General features: G+C 28.9%; 2 protein-coding genes across 2 annotated transcripts; both read left to right on the top strand.

The window, feature by feature from the left end:
* Positions 1–10,081: 10,081 nt before the first annotated feature.
* Positions 10,082–10,982, top strand: LOC11446018 (probable calcium-binding protein CML46). Its single transcript, XM_003610019.4, has one exon. It carries the CDS (start codon positions 10,310–10,312, stop codon positions 10,907–10,909), a length of 600 nt encoding a protein of 199 aa, XP_003610067.2. The 5' UTR covers positions 10,082–10,309; the 3' UTR covers positions 10,910–10,982.
* Positions 10,983–14,346: 3,364 nt separating this feature from the next.
* Positions 14,347–14,803, top strand: LOC112420967 (uncharacterized; the record flags this gene model as incomplete). The annotated part of the gene is made up of 2 exons (XM_039832832.1): positions 14,347–14,534; positions 14,659–14,803. Coding segments are annotated over 2 exons (333 nt in total), but the record flags the coding sequence as incomplete, so codon positions are not given.
* Between the last annotated feature and the right edge of the window lie 599 nt (positions 14,804–15,402).

Raw genomic sequence — 15,402 nt, 5'->3', positions numbered from 1 at the left:
CTGGATTCAACTTCGGTTGAAGACTTCTTGTTGGGTAAATATGCCTAGGTTTAAATCCAATTTTATAGTTTAATTTTTTGTTCCGCTATGTTTACTAAACTAATCATTTTTAATAATTGCAAGATCTTGGTTAGCTGGAGTAGGATTGATGCTTTGGGGTCGAGTTTGGGGAGTAGGGGTTAAACACTTAAACTAGATGTGGCGTACAAAGCAAAGAGGGGACAACAAAGAATTTTGGAGTATGTTTTAATAATACTATAATAGATGTTTGTAATCAGGATTCTTAAAGTAAAGCATTTTCAATTGAAATCAAGTCAAAATTATCTAATTTACTTTGTAGAATGCAAATAAATTTTAACAATTTCAATTTTGAAAAAATTATCTCATCAATGCAACAATAACAAATATATTCGTATTTTTCTATAAGATATAAACATGCATTAAGATAAACAACAAAATTATCTCAAATACCATAAAAACTTTATCTTGGTTTATGTCCATTTTGCACTTGACACAATAGAATATTTAAACTCATTAAAATAGTCTCTACTGCATTCACCTTAATTATAGTATATCAACAAATTTCAATCTGCTTTCTCTATTCTTCAACAAGAGGCTTCATGTCTCACCACTTTCTCTTTTCAATGTCCATTTTATCTCTCAAGTCACTTCCAGAGGTATTCCATGTTCTTAAATCATAAATAGGCTTACTACATTATTTGATTCCTTAACTTATTTTTAGTTTTCATTTTGGTCCCCAAACTATCAAGTGTTTCAAACTGGTCCCTTATGTCTTCTGTTGTTTACTGTTTTGGTCCTCGCAGTTAGTTTTTTTATGTCTAATATTTTTAATATGATTATAACTTTTTTGATTGCAAGTCCATAGTATATTACAGTGAACCACCCATATTTGATTTGTTTCCTTCTCTTCTTCTCCTTCCCTATTCTTCCTCTTGATCTTCATCATCTTCAACATTGTTCATATGACAAAACAAAAATTCTATCATTTATGAAATTATCTCTCCCTCTCTCCAGATCCTCTATTTTCAATAAAAACAAACAAAAATTTCTTCTTCATCATCAACAACAATAACAACCTTTTCAAGGACAACAAACACCCAATTTCAATTTAAATAACAACAATTCCATCAACAATAACAACATTTTCTTCAACAACAACAACCTTCACTTGCTTCTAACTTTTATCTTCATCAATCTCAAAAATAAAAACCCAAAATTAAATGTTGATAAAACCCATAAATCAAAATCCTACAACACACACAACTTAGAAAGGCTAAATTGAACACTAGGTAATAGCATAGATAACATATGGAATTCTAGGGAGATAGCCCAAAAGGGTTAGCATCAAATAGAGCCAGAACTCCACCTATATAATACACAACCACCAAAATGATAATGATAATAAAAGAAAGCAAAAAGGGTTGAATTTGATTTGATATTGTTGTTGTTGTTGTTGTTGATGTGTTGTTGTTGTTGTCATTGGTTCTAGGTTGTTGTTGTTGTTGAGGAACAATGGGTCTTGATAATTGAAGGATGAATGAAACAAAGATGATGATGATTCTGTGTCTGGTAGTAATATAGAGAATGTTTTTAAGATTTTTTTTTTTAAGATTGATTATGGTTCTGGTAGCAATTTTTTAGGAATGATTATGTTGATGAAGATGAAAAAGAATAAAAGAAAGGTGAGAAAAATATTAGGTGTTGGTGGTTTACAATAAAATACAATAGACTCTACATAATCCAACAATCCTCTTTTAAAGAAAAAATTAAAAGGTTAAAATTTAAAAATTTAATAAGGTATATGGAGGATCAAAACGGTAAACAGCAGAAGACATAAGAGACCAATTTGAGACACTTCATAGAGGACTAAAGTAAAAATAGAAAATAAGTTAAGGGAGCGAATGATGCTATCATAAATATTTAATGGAATAGACTCACAAGGTTGTTCATTTTCATTACAAGCTATATCAACAATCAATTCTATTTTAATGATAATCTTTATTTTCGTTATTATCGCCAAATTATCTAGCTCTTTATTATTTCTATTCGGTTCTTCATTCTCTAACTTTTCAACTTTAGAGTTATATGGATTCACATCCTTTGTACAAAATTGTAGAATATTTGATAATTTCTTTTTTATCAAGAACACCAAATATTTGTATGGTCATAAATCTAAATAAAAATCATCTATTAGATGTTCCCGAAGGGAGAAATAAAAATCATCTAGACATACATTTATTTCATGCTCTATATATCATTTATTTTGAAAAATTCAATTGAATACAACAGCTGGTTGATTAATTAATTTTCCTATCTATATCAATAAAATAAAGTAGGTTTAATTATAGTTTTGATTCTCTATTTTTTCATTTTTTCCTATTCTAAAATTTAATAATTTTATTCCTTTCATCAACTATTTAGTCTAAAATATGATTAAATGACATGCTTTAAATGATGTTTTTAATTAAATTTTCTTACTTTAATCAATTTTGATATTTGTTTTCATCATCAATCATTTCATCTAAAATATACCAAATCATCAAATTTTAGTTTAAAAATACGAAGAGGGATGAATTTTATAAAATGGTGAAACAGGGATATCAAAACTGTAATAAGCATTTCCTAAATTCGACAAAGTCACTATAGCTATAGAGATAATTTCATTCTCCCTCTTCCTCAAAACGGTGGCCACTAGCACCGCGGCACCGTCTCAATGTATATATGTTTCTTCTATAGACGGAAACCTCATTGCTAACCATAGAATAAATAACTAAAAATACACAACCGTTTAATTTATTGTAGATGATTCATGTATGAGGTCAACTGAGACCTTTGGTTACAATAGACTACTCATTTCCCATTGCCACTAATAGTATTTTTCACATTATTTTTTACAAAAACAAAACGATATTCTTTCATTCAAATTGATCTAGTACATCAGATATAAACATTGTTAAAAACAAAAAGGGTGAATCTGCGACAAAACTCACACCATCCAAGTTAATAAAATACAATGACAAAATAACTACAAATAATATAATAAAATCTAAGTCACCGAAATACCCATGCTTGACTTTGTAATTTACCGATATCCATCTTTCAATAGGAATTAAAAGAACAACACAACGCCGCACTTAGACGCCGAAATCACAAAAAACCCAAAGGAAAAACTTGATATATGTGAAAATCACTTATTTAGATTGAAATAAAGGAAAAAAAGAAAGATGTAAAGCGTGATTTTAGGTCAAAAATGACATAAAACCATCTCTCATCGATGAAATTAATGAAGAAAAAAAAAAGTTTAGAGAGAAATTGAAGTTTATCTCACTAGAAAACTAAGGTTGGCTAAACTATTATTTCCACTAATAGGATATTTGTAATACTATTATTTCCACTTCGTTCTTTTCTAAGTATCATTAATTTGACTATGTGCGTTATTCTTGTAATCTACTTGATTTTATTTTTTATTACCCCCTTTGTTCCATTGTAATTTTCTCTTTTGCATAAAAAACTTGTTTATGTTTAAGTGTTATTTTCAAAGTTCAATTTAATATTAAATGTTGTTCTACAAGTTTACCCTTTATTATTTATTGTGTAGAGAGAAATATATGAAAAGAGATATTAAATGAATAAGGCTATTATAGAAAAACCAAAAACTATTGTATAAAAAATAGTACTCCCTCCGTCCCTATATATAAGACCCTTTTGCCAAAATCACGGGAATTAAGATAGTGAATATTTGTATTAAAGTTGTTTGTAATCACTATTATTTTTACAATTTTATCCTTTAAGAAAGAAGGTTGGTTTATGTTTTCAACATGTTATTTATTGTTGATTGAAGAAAAGGATGTATAATAAATAGGGGTATGTATGTAAAGAAATAATTAATGTAGTTGGAAATAACAAAGGAGTCTTATAAAAAGGGACAAAAAAAATTCTCAAAAGGGTCTTATAATTAGGGACGGAGGGAGTAATATTTATTGATTATCTTGGTTTGTGTAAAATGTCAAAAGGTAACAATTAAAAATGAACAAAGATAGTAATACATAAAGATCAACGTTAGCATAGCACATGTTGTTCATTTTGTCTTAATGAATATTTTTAAAATATCAACTTTTTATAATTTTTTATGAAAAAATTAAAGATATTACTCTTTTCGTCTCTAATTATAAACATTATTTGAGAAAAGTTGTGTCGTTAAATATAAGTCTTTATGCAAATTATTAGATGTCTTTATTTTTATTTTTTTTCCTAAACATACTTCTAATTAATACTACTAACTTATTTTGAAATATAAGAAGTCAAATTAAGTACACATACAAATAAAAAATAGTTTAATAATATTAACACATAAAATAGACACATGAATTGCATTAACAACTTTTTTTAAGAATGTGAAAAAAGAAGAAGCAATGAGGGCTTATATATAGAGGGAGTAGCTATACAAGTTACGCATTGACATGTGCGAAGTAATGATCATCAATATATATATATTTTTTTTTAAAATCAAACTAACTCATCAAAATTAATACTGATGAAAATCGAATCTGAAACCTTAAGATTAGTACACTCCAACGATACTAAAAAGCGGAGGAAGTATACTTATAAAAGATGAATTAGACAATAGACTTAATTCTTTTTATACACCGATATGTATGAAGCGATCACAACCATACTTAAAAATGAAGGGGGAAGATACTTACAGAAGATGATTTAGACAATATACTTAGTTTTTTAAATTGATATTGTAAAGATTACATGTGATCAACTACATTTTTAACATACGCAGTTTAATCAAATTGTGTTTATAGTTTATATTTGTTTCACTTTTGTGAGGCAAAATTGATTATAATTAATTTTGATATGTTTGATTGCTTTCAAGTAAAATTGATTTGTCTATAAAATTATATTGACGTAAAAGCTTTTGATTCTAAGTTTTTTTTTTTTTGAAGGAATGATTCTAAGTTTGATATGTAGATAAGTAATAATTCTATGAATAAATAATCATTAAAAAGAATCAAGTATAATTTTTGAAGAAAAACACCTTTTAATAAAATTTTACTTACTTTGTGACTAGACTTCAAATTAATACAACTCATTTCTCTTAAGAATAAGAAATGACTCTATATCCAACTCTTTTTTACTTGAAATCAATTTGTGAGGACAAACTCACGTGGATAGTTTTGGAAAGTACCGCGTGGTTGTTTTCCTTATCTGGCAGTGTCTGATAAAATAGGATCTATCTTGTTTTGGAAAGTCGGTGAGTCAGAATGAGCGTGAAAGGTACGGAACAGAAACGGATCTATCTAGTACTTTCTTATTCCAATATTTTTATTTTTATTTTAGCCAACGACTATATATATATTTCTCTTATTATGCTTCACTATTATTGCTGAAATCTAAATATTCTAATTAGGTTCTCTCAACTCACATGAAGAGGCATAAAGTGGAGTGCAGCCAAGGATGACTTGCCGGCAATATATCTAATTCCTTGGTTTCTTCCGGCAAGTTGTTCTTGACTACATTTTGCTTTTTTCTTCTCATGTGATGCTTTGAGGACTCTTCTTCAGTTTGCAGTCTTTAGAATTTTATTTACAAGGAAAACGATGCCTATATGTTATCACGAAAAAGGTGCGTGCTTCTCATACTGAGGTAGGGTATATTGCGTTTTTTTTTTCTTTCTAGAATGATAGGTGCACAAACTTAAAAAAAAATAAATAAAGATAAACGAGTATTGTCGTGTAAAAGAATAGTTTATTTATTTCCAACTCTCATAGAACTGGGCATTAACATTAGTGGTATTAGAGCTATGCTAATGCTCATGAAATATTATCGGAGAGTTAAGAAATAAACTCAACAATAATAGTGATGAATGCATCAACACTAAATCATAAAATCTAACTATTGATTCAACATCTTCCAACAAGAGGCGTTGGCTACCGTTAGAGATCTTTTCTATCACCGTATCATGAAATCTAACAGGTTTAGTAGCGATACTTGATAATGGTATTGATTCAAACACAACTATGAGGTCTTGTATATGAATTTGATTGAAAATATGTAGTCTAATAATATCGACATTGTTAGTTGAATTTGATTAAATAGTAGATTTTTTTCTATTTTCATTGTTATGAACATATTTTGGATAATCTAATCTAAAAAGTGCCAAACCTCCAAAAACACAAGTTTTAACACAATCTGAACACGTTTCAAGTTACATAATCTGAAATAGTTTAGGCATCATTTTGGATTATAAAATCTCAAAACACTCAGACTATGTATGGTTGCTTGATTAACAAGGTTGGAATAGCCATCCATTCATCATAATTTTTCATGGTTAGAATGCCATGGTTTCATAGTTGGCATTTCATACAAAGGGTTAACTTGAGGTCTTCATATCAATAGTTTTAGGTTAGTATGATTGGTCAAAGTTGGTTGCCTACCTCAACTTTGTTTTTGGATTAGTTTGGATTTGTGATTGTTCAAATTAGCTTCCACCTTTTCTTGATCCATCATCTTGTGTTCCCATCTTCTTTGGAGGGCGCAGAAGAGGGATGGCAAACCTTCTCTTCCTCCTTTTCCGTCCATCTTCCTATACTACAAATTTAGTGTTTGTTGTCAAATATTTTATACTATGATGTTATGTAAATGTATTATGAAATTGTATTCAATTGATCAATTTTGTTGTCAATTTTAAATTATGTATTTTAATATATTATGTTGAATTAATAAATTGAATTGGGTCAAACACCTTTCAAATTTTATAATCTGAAATACGTCTAATACATACGGATAATAAAATTTAAACGGGCAAAATGGGTAAAATGGAGGGCGTGCGAGAAAGACGGGGGATGAGAAAAGAAATTCTCATATTCTTTTGTGTTTGTGCAAGGTCTAATGGGCTTGAAGCCCAACTCATAGCTAATTTCCAAATTTTTTTTCGATTGTTTAGATTGCTGCTACAGCTACCCTGACACTTTGCCAAGCACACCCCACATTCTTAAAAAAAAAAAAAAAAATATAACTTTCTTTAAAAAACTTTTGTATCCTCTCGCTCTCTCCCTGTTCCAGTTGCGCAAAGACTTGTTAGCTCATATCTAAGTCATTTTTAGCCTCTTTCCATACTTGCACACTCAACCCTCATCATTCTGTATGGTGAACTTGATTGTGTACCCCTTCTCTTCTCTTACATACTTTAGAACATACTTCTTTTCGTCATATTTTTTCCTGATTGTGTATGTATCTCTCATATTATATTTTTACTAAACAAATGGCATCCTTCCATTTCCATTATTTTATATCTCATTGGTAGAGAAGTGAGCTAAAACATATCTACCTTTTTTTTTTTTGTTATGTTCAGTAATGAATAATTCACTTGACTGAGTAAAGGGGTTAAAAGAGTTATGGAATAAAACGTAGGGTTGCTCTTTAGCTAATGTCTTTTCACCAACAATTAAAAACCAAATGCAGTTAATTATGGCTAACCACAAAACGGTAATTAAGTGTTGTTTGACACCTTTTAAATCCGTTTAGCCGGTCAGTAATGTATATATGATCAATTACATCTATCGAACAATTTGGAAATGTGATTACAATATTTCTTATTTATCATAAAAAATATTTAATATTATTTCTTTCTTCCAATTTTTTCACATAGCATGTTTTATTAGTTTAAACTCTTAATGAAGAAGTAGGCGAAAGCAGAGGTGGATTATATATTATGTGGTACAAAAAAATAGTTTTATATAGAATAAAATATATATTTTTGGTATAAAAAAATCTTTTCTTTTCAAAGGAATGATGACTTGTACCTAGGGATGAGAATAAGACAAACCAGCTTATAGGACCGTAAGTCCTAACCTACGACATGTCAGACCAAACTTTTTTCTTAAACAATGAAGACTTGGGTTTTAGAAGCATATTTAGCTAAAAAAGTTAGACCACGGGCCATATTATTTGTTACTAATATTATTTAGCTAAACAATGAATAATATTATTTGTTACTAATATTATTATATTAATTTTATACTTTGAATTGAATTATAAATTTGTTAACCTTTTCATTAATTTAGACGTATTAGTATACATTATTTTTTCGTATATTAAAATGTATTATGTAAAACTAGAATTGAATATGATATAATATATAGTCCAATTCTCTAAACATTCATGTTAATTATCAAAAGGAAATTTAATCACATTGATCTATTAGTTCGCTAGTCTATTTTAACTTAGATCACATTACTTATTTAAAGATGTTCAAATAAAATAGGTTTTTAAACAAGCTATCAGGTCATATCAGATTTTCAAAAGATCAGGACCTAAAAAAATAAACATATGGCAAGTCGCATGCTAGACTCAAATTCTAAAAATCATTTGAAGTTCATATGGCAGGTTTAGGCCTTTCAAAGCACAGCTTAACCAAACTTATTCCCACTCCTACTTGTGTTACATATTGTATACGATAAAAATGTACGATTATCCTGACCAAAAAAAAAATGTACGATTCTTTAGTAAAATATTTTAAATATTTAATGTCATAAAATATAATTAGTATAGTTTTAAAATATAGCATATAAAATATAAAAAGGAAAATATATAAAATCATCAATTCTAAATATTCTTTTTATTTGAGGTAATCCAGATTAAGACACATTGTAGGAGACTAGCTCATGCCACGGTAGGAGATCTGAAAAGTTTTTTTTTCCTTCAAAGGAGATCTGAAAAGTTATGGGCCTGTTTGAATTAGTTTTCAAAAACTCTTTTTTAATTTTTAAAAACTGCAAAATAAAAAATTTGTTTCAAGCATCAAGTTTCAAAAAGCAATTTTAAAAATTAATTTTCATTATCGGTTTTTAAAAACTATAAAATGAAAAGAACTAAAACATGTTTTGCTTTTTAATTTTAGTTTTCAAAACAGAAAACACAGAGAAAACTACACTTTTCATTAATGGCAATTGTTGTAATTATATTGAAGTTGTACAAATATTTTCCAATTATTAATTGCACGTAATTGTTAAGGGAACGGAAATGTTATATTCAAGGATAAGTTCGTGATTGGCATTGAGAACAACATTCTCAACTTTTTGTATTTATATTTTTCCAACTTCATTTTTTTTTTCGATTTTTAAACCTATTGATATTTCACTGAATTATTTTATTATTGGAAATCTTAATTTTATTTTATTTTTAAACTTGATTTATAATTATTAATTTGTCTAGTCAAATGTGGATACTACGCGAAGCAATGGAACAGTACACAAAGTTGTTTGAATTATCTGACCATAATCAAACGGTCATACAGATAACATGTAAAGTAAGGCATAACCATCTAACCACCTACATAACGATACTTTTCTTTCAAAAAAAAAAAAAAAACCACCTATATAACAAAGGCTTGCCATTGATACGAGTGGAATCCAAACTTTAGTAGCTTAATCATGTGTCATATTCGAGAAAAAACTTTCTAAATTTATTGATTGTAAAAAAGAAATCAATGTATTAAACTTTTCTCAGGAACTCATTTGTAATTATTACATTCATTTTTTTTATCAAACAAATTTTTCAATTTTTAAATTTATTTTAAATACATTCTAACAGCTGTAAGAAAAATAAATTCAAAAATCAAATTTATCAAACAAGTCTTCTCAAATTCTTATTTCAAAAACAGTTTTTAAAAAAGAATTACCAAACACGTTTTTTTTTTTTATATGTTTCTTCTTTAAAACAGTTTTAGAAAAATGGTTTTAAAAATTGATTTTGAAAACTAAAAAACAAAACACAACCAAACATATTTGTTTTTGCTTATAATATAAGGAATAGATGATTTGGTGTGAAACATAGACAATATTAGTAATTTGTTAGGCAGCCTAGTGCTCAGATACTTCCAGGAAAGTGCTGAAAATTTTGTCTTTTCCATTTCCTCATTGACCACTAAATCCACCTAAAAAGTCACATGAGAAAAATATTGATGACAATGACCAACACAACATAGAAAGTTACATGTATGCTGCAATTTAGAAACAGGAAATTTCCTTTGATGTTGTCAAGAAAAAACCATAGCATTATAATATCATTATCATAGGCATATTCTTTCTACCATTTCTGCTACATGCACCTTCCTCCCTCTTTCCAAGATGACCAATTTAGCTTCTCCAATGGTCCAAGTTACAACTTCTGAATTATATAACCAACCTTTCATCCACCTTCTTAAACCATAATAACAAGTTTTCTAATCTTCGTAGGCTAAATAAAAACTTAACAATTTTAACTTAACCTTGTAGAAGCAATGGCTCTTCCTCAAATTTCACAGAGTAATAGCATTAGCAACTCAACTTCTCCCTTATTTGGTTTGATAGACCTTTTCCTATACTTAACATTTTTCAACAAAATCCACAATTTTTTCTCAAGTATATGGTTTTTCCTTCTTTGCCAAATTCATTCTGGTAGCTCAGAGGTAAGAGAGGAGAAGAAGGTTTCAGAATCTAAGTGTAGCAGTCAAGAGAATGAGTCAAATATTGGCAGAGATAATGGTGACATGATTGAAAGAGATGAAGTGAAAATGGTGATGGAAAAAATGGGATTTTTTTGCAGCTCAGAAAGCGAGGAACTTGAAGAAAAGTATGGTTCCAAGGAGCTTTGTGAAGTGTTTGAAGAGAATGAGCCTAGTTTGGAGGAGTTGAAGCAAGCTTTTGATGTTTTTGATGAGAACAAAGATGGTTTTATTGATGCAAAGGAGTTGCAAAGAGTTCTTGTTATTTTGGGATTGAAACAAGGATCAGAATTTGAGAACTGCCAAAAGATGATCACAATTTTTGATGAAAATCAAGATGGAAGAATTGATTTCATTGAGTTTGTAAATATTATGAAAAACCACTTCTGCTGCTGATCTGTTTGTTGTTCCCTTATTTAAGAAGGATATTCATATAATATAACATAAGCTTAGTTGATGTTTGCATCCATGGTGATTTTTGGCAAAATTACGTGATTTAGTTGAATATAAAAAAAATGTTAATTTTGCTCAATCCAACCATTAAAATGAATTCATATGACAAATATAATAAACCAACAGATTTCTCAAGAAAAACAAAGAAGCAAGTACATGTTTGACATAAGACACGATATTTCACATAACTTTAATTAATACCGTTCAATCTATGTTAAGATTATTTTAATCAATATTCTTTGATAAGTAGCACTGTCTCATGATCAAACAGCTTTTATAATATTGTTTTGCTGGGAATACTAGACTATATATGTGGTTTCTTCCTAAAGATTCCACTACTAGATAATCAGTTATATGTAGGATCACAAGTCAAGGTTTGTAGCATATTTTATAGGATGTGATATAGAATAAATTGCATACTTCCTTATTATAATAAAACGTGACCTATATTTCACTTGTTCAGTCTCAGAGGAAAATGTATTACAACAACATACTAATGACTGCCAAGAAATCGAGACACCGCACACATTAAAATTATGAGTCATGTCTTTCTAAATTAAGTTTTAATTAAAATAAATATAATTCAGGTTTATAGGAATACAAAGGTCGTGCGGCTTACACGACAATGTATGTCGTGCTATTAAGCATTTCTCCTCTTTAATATTTAAGATTTAACTCATTCATAATCAATGTGAGCCTACATTTAATATACTTGATCAAACATTGGAATCCCACTCTCACTTACCCACCAATGAAAATGTATATTTTGTTAGGTACCCTCAAAAACTTCAAAGCACTTGACCTAAAACAAAGAATTTACCATAAAATAGTACTAAATAAGACTTCAGATAATGGAGACTTAAATGGGACCTTGGCCCCAACTTATTGAAATTTTTTGGTACCTCTGTCTTTGGCCATTAAATTTATAGTTTTTCTCTTGAAAGTTGAAGAAACTATTTATGATAAATAGAAAAAAATTGGTGATCTAAGTACTAATTAGTATTAATTATATTAAACTCTAAAATTATTTTATTACTTGTTTTTTTGCTCGAGAATTTCGTATAAAGGCGAGAATGTAGTTTTTACTTTTGAAATTTTCAATACCATTTCGTAGTTTGTCAAAAAACATGTAGCATATAAAATAAATTCTTTTCTTTCAATCAAATTTTCTCCATATACATAAGGGATCGAATTTATGAACATTTACTTAAGCGGTTGAAATCCATTGTTAATACACCTATTATTCTTACCCTCACTTAATATACAATTGATAATTGATGCATGCTACAAGAAACATGTACACTAATTAAGATATGTTAAGAGTCTAATATAAGAGGAAAGATAGCAAATGTGAGACAAGATGGCCCGCTAGCAACACCCTAAAATGCATGCCGGCAAGCCATCCTGGCTCAAATCCACTCTCTCTACCTTCATATCAGACACTTTCAGAGTGAATAACCTACAAATGCAATTCAACTTCAACCACACTTGCATTTCATCACTATATAGCATGATCTATTATACATATTGAGTAATCATATTGTGTCCAATTTATAAGCACAGATTGATTGTGAGTGGTTGGAATACTTAGACTTTTAACACGTGTTAAAAGGTGATTGACTAATAGTTTTTTCCCTAAATAATTGTTGCAAAAAAGTACACATTGACCCCACGTGGCTTTGAACTTTTTCCCATGCTGCTCTCCTTATCCAAAATGGTTCCTCTTGTTTGGAATCAAATCAAACCAAAGTTGACTTATCAGCTCTTATTGGTTCTAAAGTAACAAGATAAACAAACAAAAAACACAACGATTGATCGAGAAATTCAATCAATTGTTGATAAAGAGCCGAGTAAGGACTTATAAGAAAGAAGAAGAAAAAAAATGTAATAAAGAGTATGCTGAGAATAAATGTTAAATATTGAGTAGGGTAAGATGTTTATTTGACGATTTTGATATCCCTTAGTTGACACTTGTTAACATTTTTTTAAATATTAAGACGAGTGAATTATGTTGCTTAAACAAGATAATTGAGCGCCTATTATAGTCAAGAGACAGTTTTCTTTTCTCCATATATATACTGAGGAGCATAGCTCCTGGGTTTAATTTATTGGAATTTATTCATTCCTACGATTTTTATTTCTTAATCAAAAATTCGGAAAATATTTGAGTGGACGCAAAATTTTGTCACATACATATAAAAATACATATCATTTAACTATTTATAAAATATATATTATTTAACTTTTTCTCTTTGTACCTTTTTTCATCTGTGTCCAAAGTCTTGTGAGAGACATCGCTCCCTCTAAAAATTATGTGTCAGCCCTCCCCAAACTTTGGTGTTGATTCGTTCGTCGTAATGCTTACTGTTTTTATGGGAATAGAATAGAATATAAACAGTGATTAATTAATTAATTAATGGTTTCTCTACCCCATTTTTCTGATATGTCAGTTTCTTCAATCAGAATTTGTTCCCACACATCTCACAGATTCTGATTACATTTTGACTTCATTATTGGTTTTTTGATTTGGTGCTTTGCATCGTAAGTACTGTAAACGTGTCAATCATACTCAAATAATAGTACATTGCATCAGTCTAAGCTACATTATAATGGACAGTAATTAAATAGAACTTCCATGAAAGGCTAACCAGAACCAGGATCTAAACTTGATCACAATATATATATATTTCATTTGTTTAATAGAATTAATTTTAACAACCAACATTTTCTATAATTTTTAGTTTAACACTTGTATATAACCATCAATTTCACAAGTTTGAATGATCTGCAAGATATATAAGTAACACAAGTTGCTTTTCAACTTCAATCACTTTCCTTTTAACTTTTTTTAAATTCTATCACTGGCAGGAATTTTATTTTATGCTTAATTTCAGAATCAAATTAAGATACATGTGGAAGGAAAGATTAAGTCAACTTTTGCTTGTTCTAATGCTAAAGTGTAACTGTAAATTGATTCTGAAACAAAGATTTGTTTTGGATAAGAAATAGCATGGCAATGTAGGGCCACGTATAGGTTGAAAGAATTTGGGAATCAAATGATAAAGTTGTTGAACTGTGAGATGAGATGTATGTAGGATTCATTATGTTCCCTTTCTCTACCTATAAATAATGATCAGTTGCATGTGCAATGTGCATGCAGTAATAACTGAAATATGGGAGCCTATATATAAATCTCAATATAAATGTTTTTATGGATGAAAGAAAGTGTCTTGTATGAAAGTGTGGAGAGTAGATTTGAGCCAAAGATGACTTGCCGGCATGCTGCCTGAAAAGCAAGAAGGGTGTTGTTTTGCTGGCAGTTGTCATTGGTTCATGTTTGCTCTTTTCACTCTCATATCAGACTCCAAAATTGAACATTTTTTCTATGCTTAACATTTTTCAACAAATTTCACAAGTTCTTCTCAAGTTTTCCGATTTTCCTTCTTCGCCAAATTTATTCTGGTTGCTCAGAAGTTAAGGGAGAGAAGAAGGTTTTAGACTTTAATGAAGTCAAAATGTTTATGGAAAATATGGAATTTTTTGGCAGCTCAGTAAGTGAGAAACTTGAGTAAAAGTATAGTTCAAGGAGGTTTGTGAAGTGTTTTAGGAGAATGAGCCAAACTTGAGGAGGTGAAGATGGCTTTTGATGACAACAAAGATGGTTTTGTTTGATGCATAGGAGTTGCAAAGAGTTCTTGCTATTTTTTGGGGTTCAAACAAGGATCAGAATTTGAGAAATGTCAAAAGATTATCAAGAATTTTGATGAAAATCAAGATGAAAGAATTGAATCATTGAATTTATTAATACTATTATTTAAGGGAAACCACTTTTGCTGATTTTGTTTGTTCCTTTGTTTAAGAATATTCATATAATATGACGTGAAAAGCAGGTTGATATGAACTTATTAATTTTCAAAAAGGTTCTGGACGAAATAATTAAAGGAAATTACCAGTTCTTTAAGTTAAAACTTAGTAAAAATTAATTAGCTTATATAAACCACTGATTCAAACACAAACACAAACACGTTAATATTTTAACAAATAATATATAAGTAATTGAATGCAACTTTATGCATAACAGCATAAGTGCAAGCATAAGCTTATATTCCATGAGGGATACAAATGTTAAATTGGTATAAAAGAGTGAAAAGGAATAGAAACAAAATTTAACAACTTATCAACAACAAGGTTCAATAGATCATCATAAGAAAATAAACTTCTACTCTCAGTAATGAATATATAAGCAACTTTATTTAGGGAGTTTCTATGTTACACTCTCAAATTAAAGTATATTAGTGTACTTGTTTTTTAAATTAATAAAATAACGATAGTTTTTCTGCAATAAAAAGTTATTTATCGACTTTTATATTTTAAAAAATGTTATTTCATTAGAAAAAAAAAACATCATTTTATTATTTATAAGACATAAGAATTAT

Source organism: Medicago truncatula, chromosome 4, assembly GCF_003473485.1.
Source record: "Medicago truncatula cultivar Jemalong A17 chromosome 4, MtrunA17r5.0-ANR, whole genome shotgun sequence".
NCBI classification, from domain to species: domain Eukaryota; kingdom Viridiplantae; phylum Streptophyta; class Magnoliopsida; order Fabales; family Fabaceae; genus Medicago; species Medicago truncatula.
Note: the sequence above shows the minus strand (reverse complement) of the source record. Positions and strands in the feature narration are given on the sequence as shown.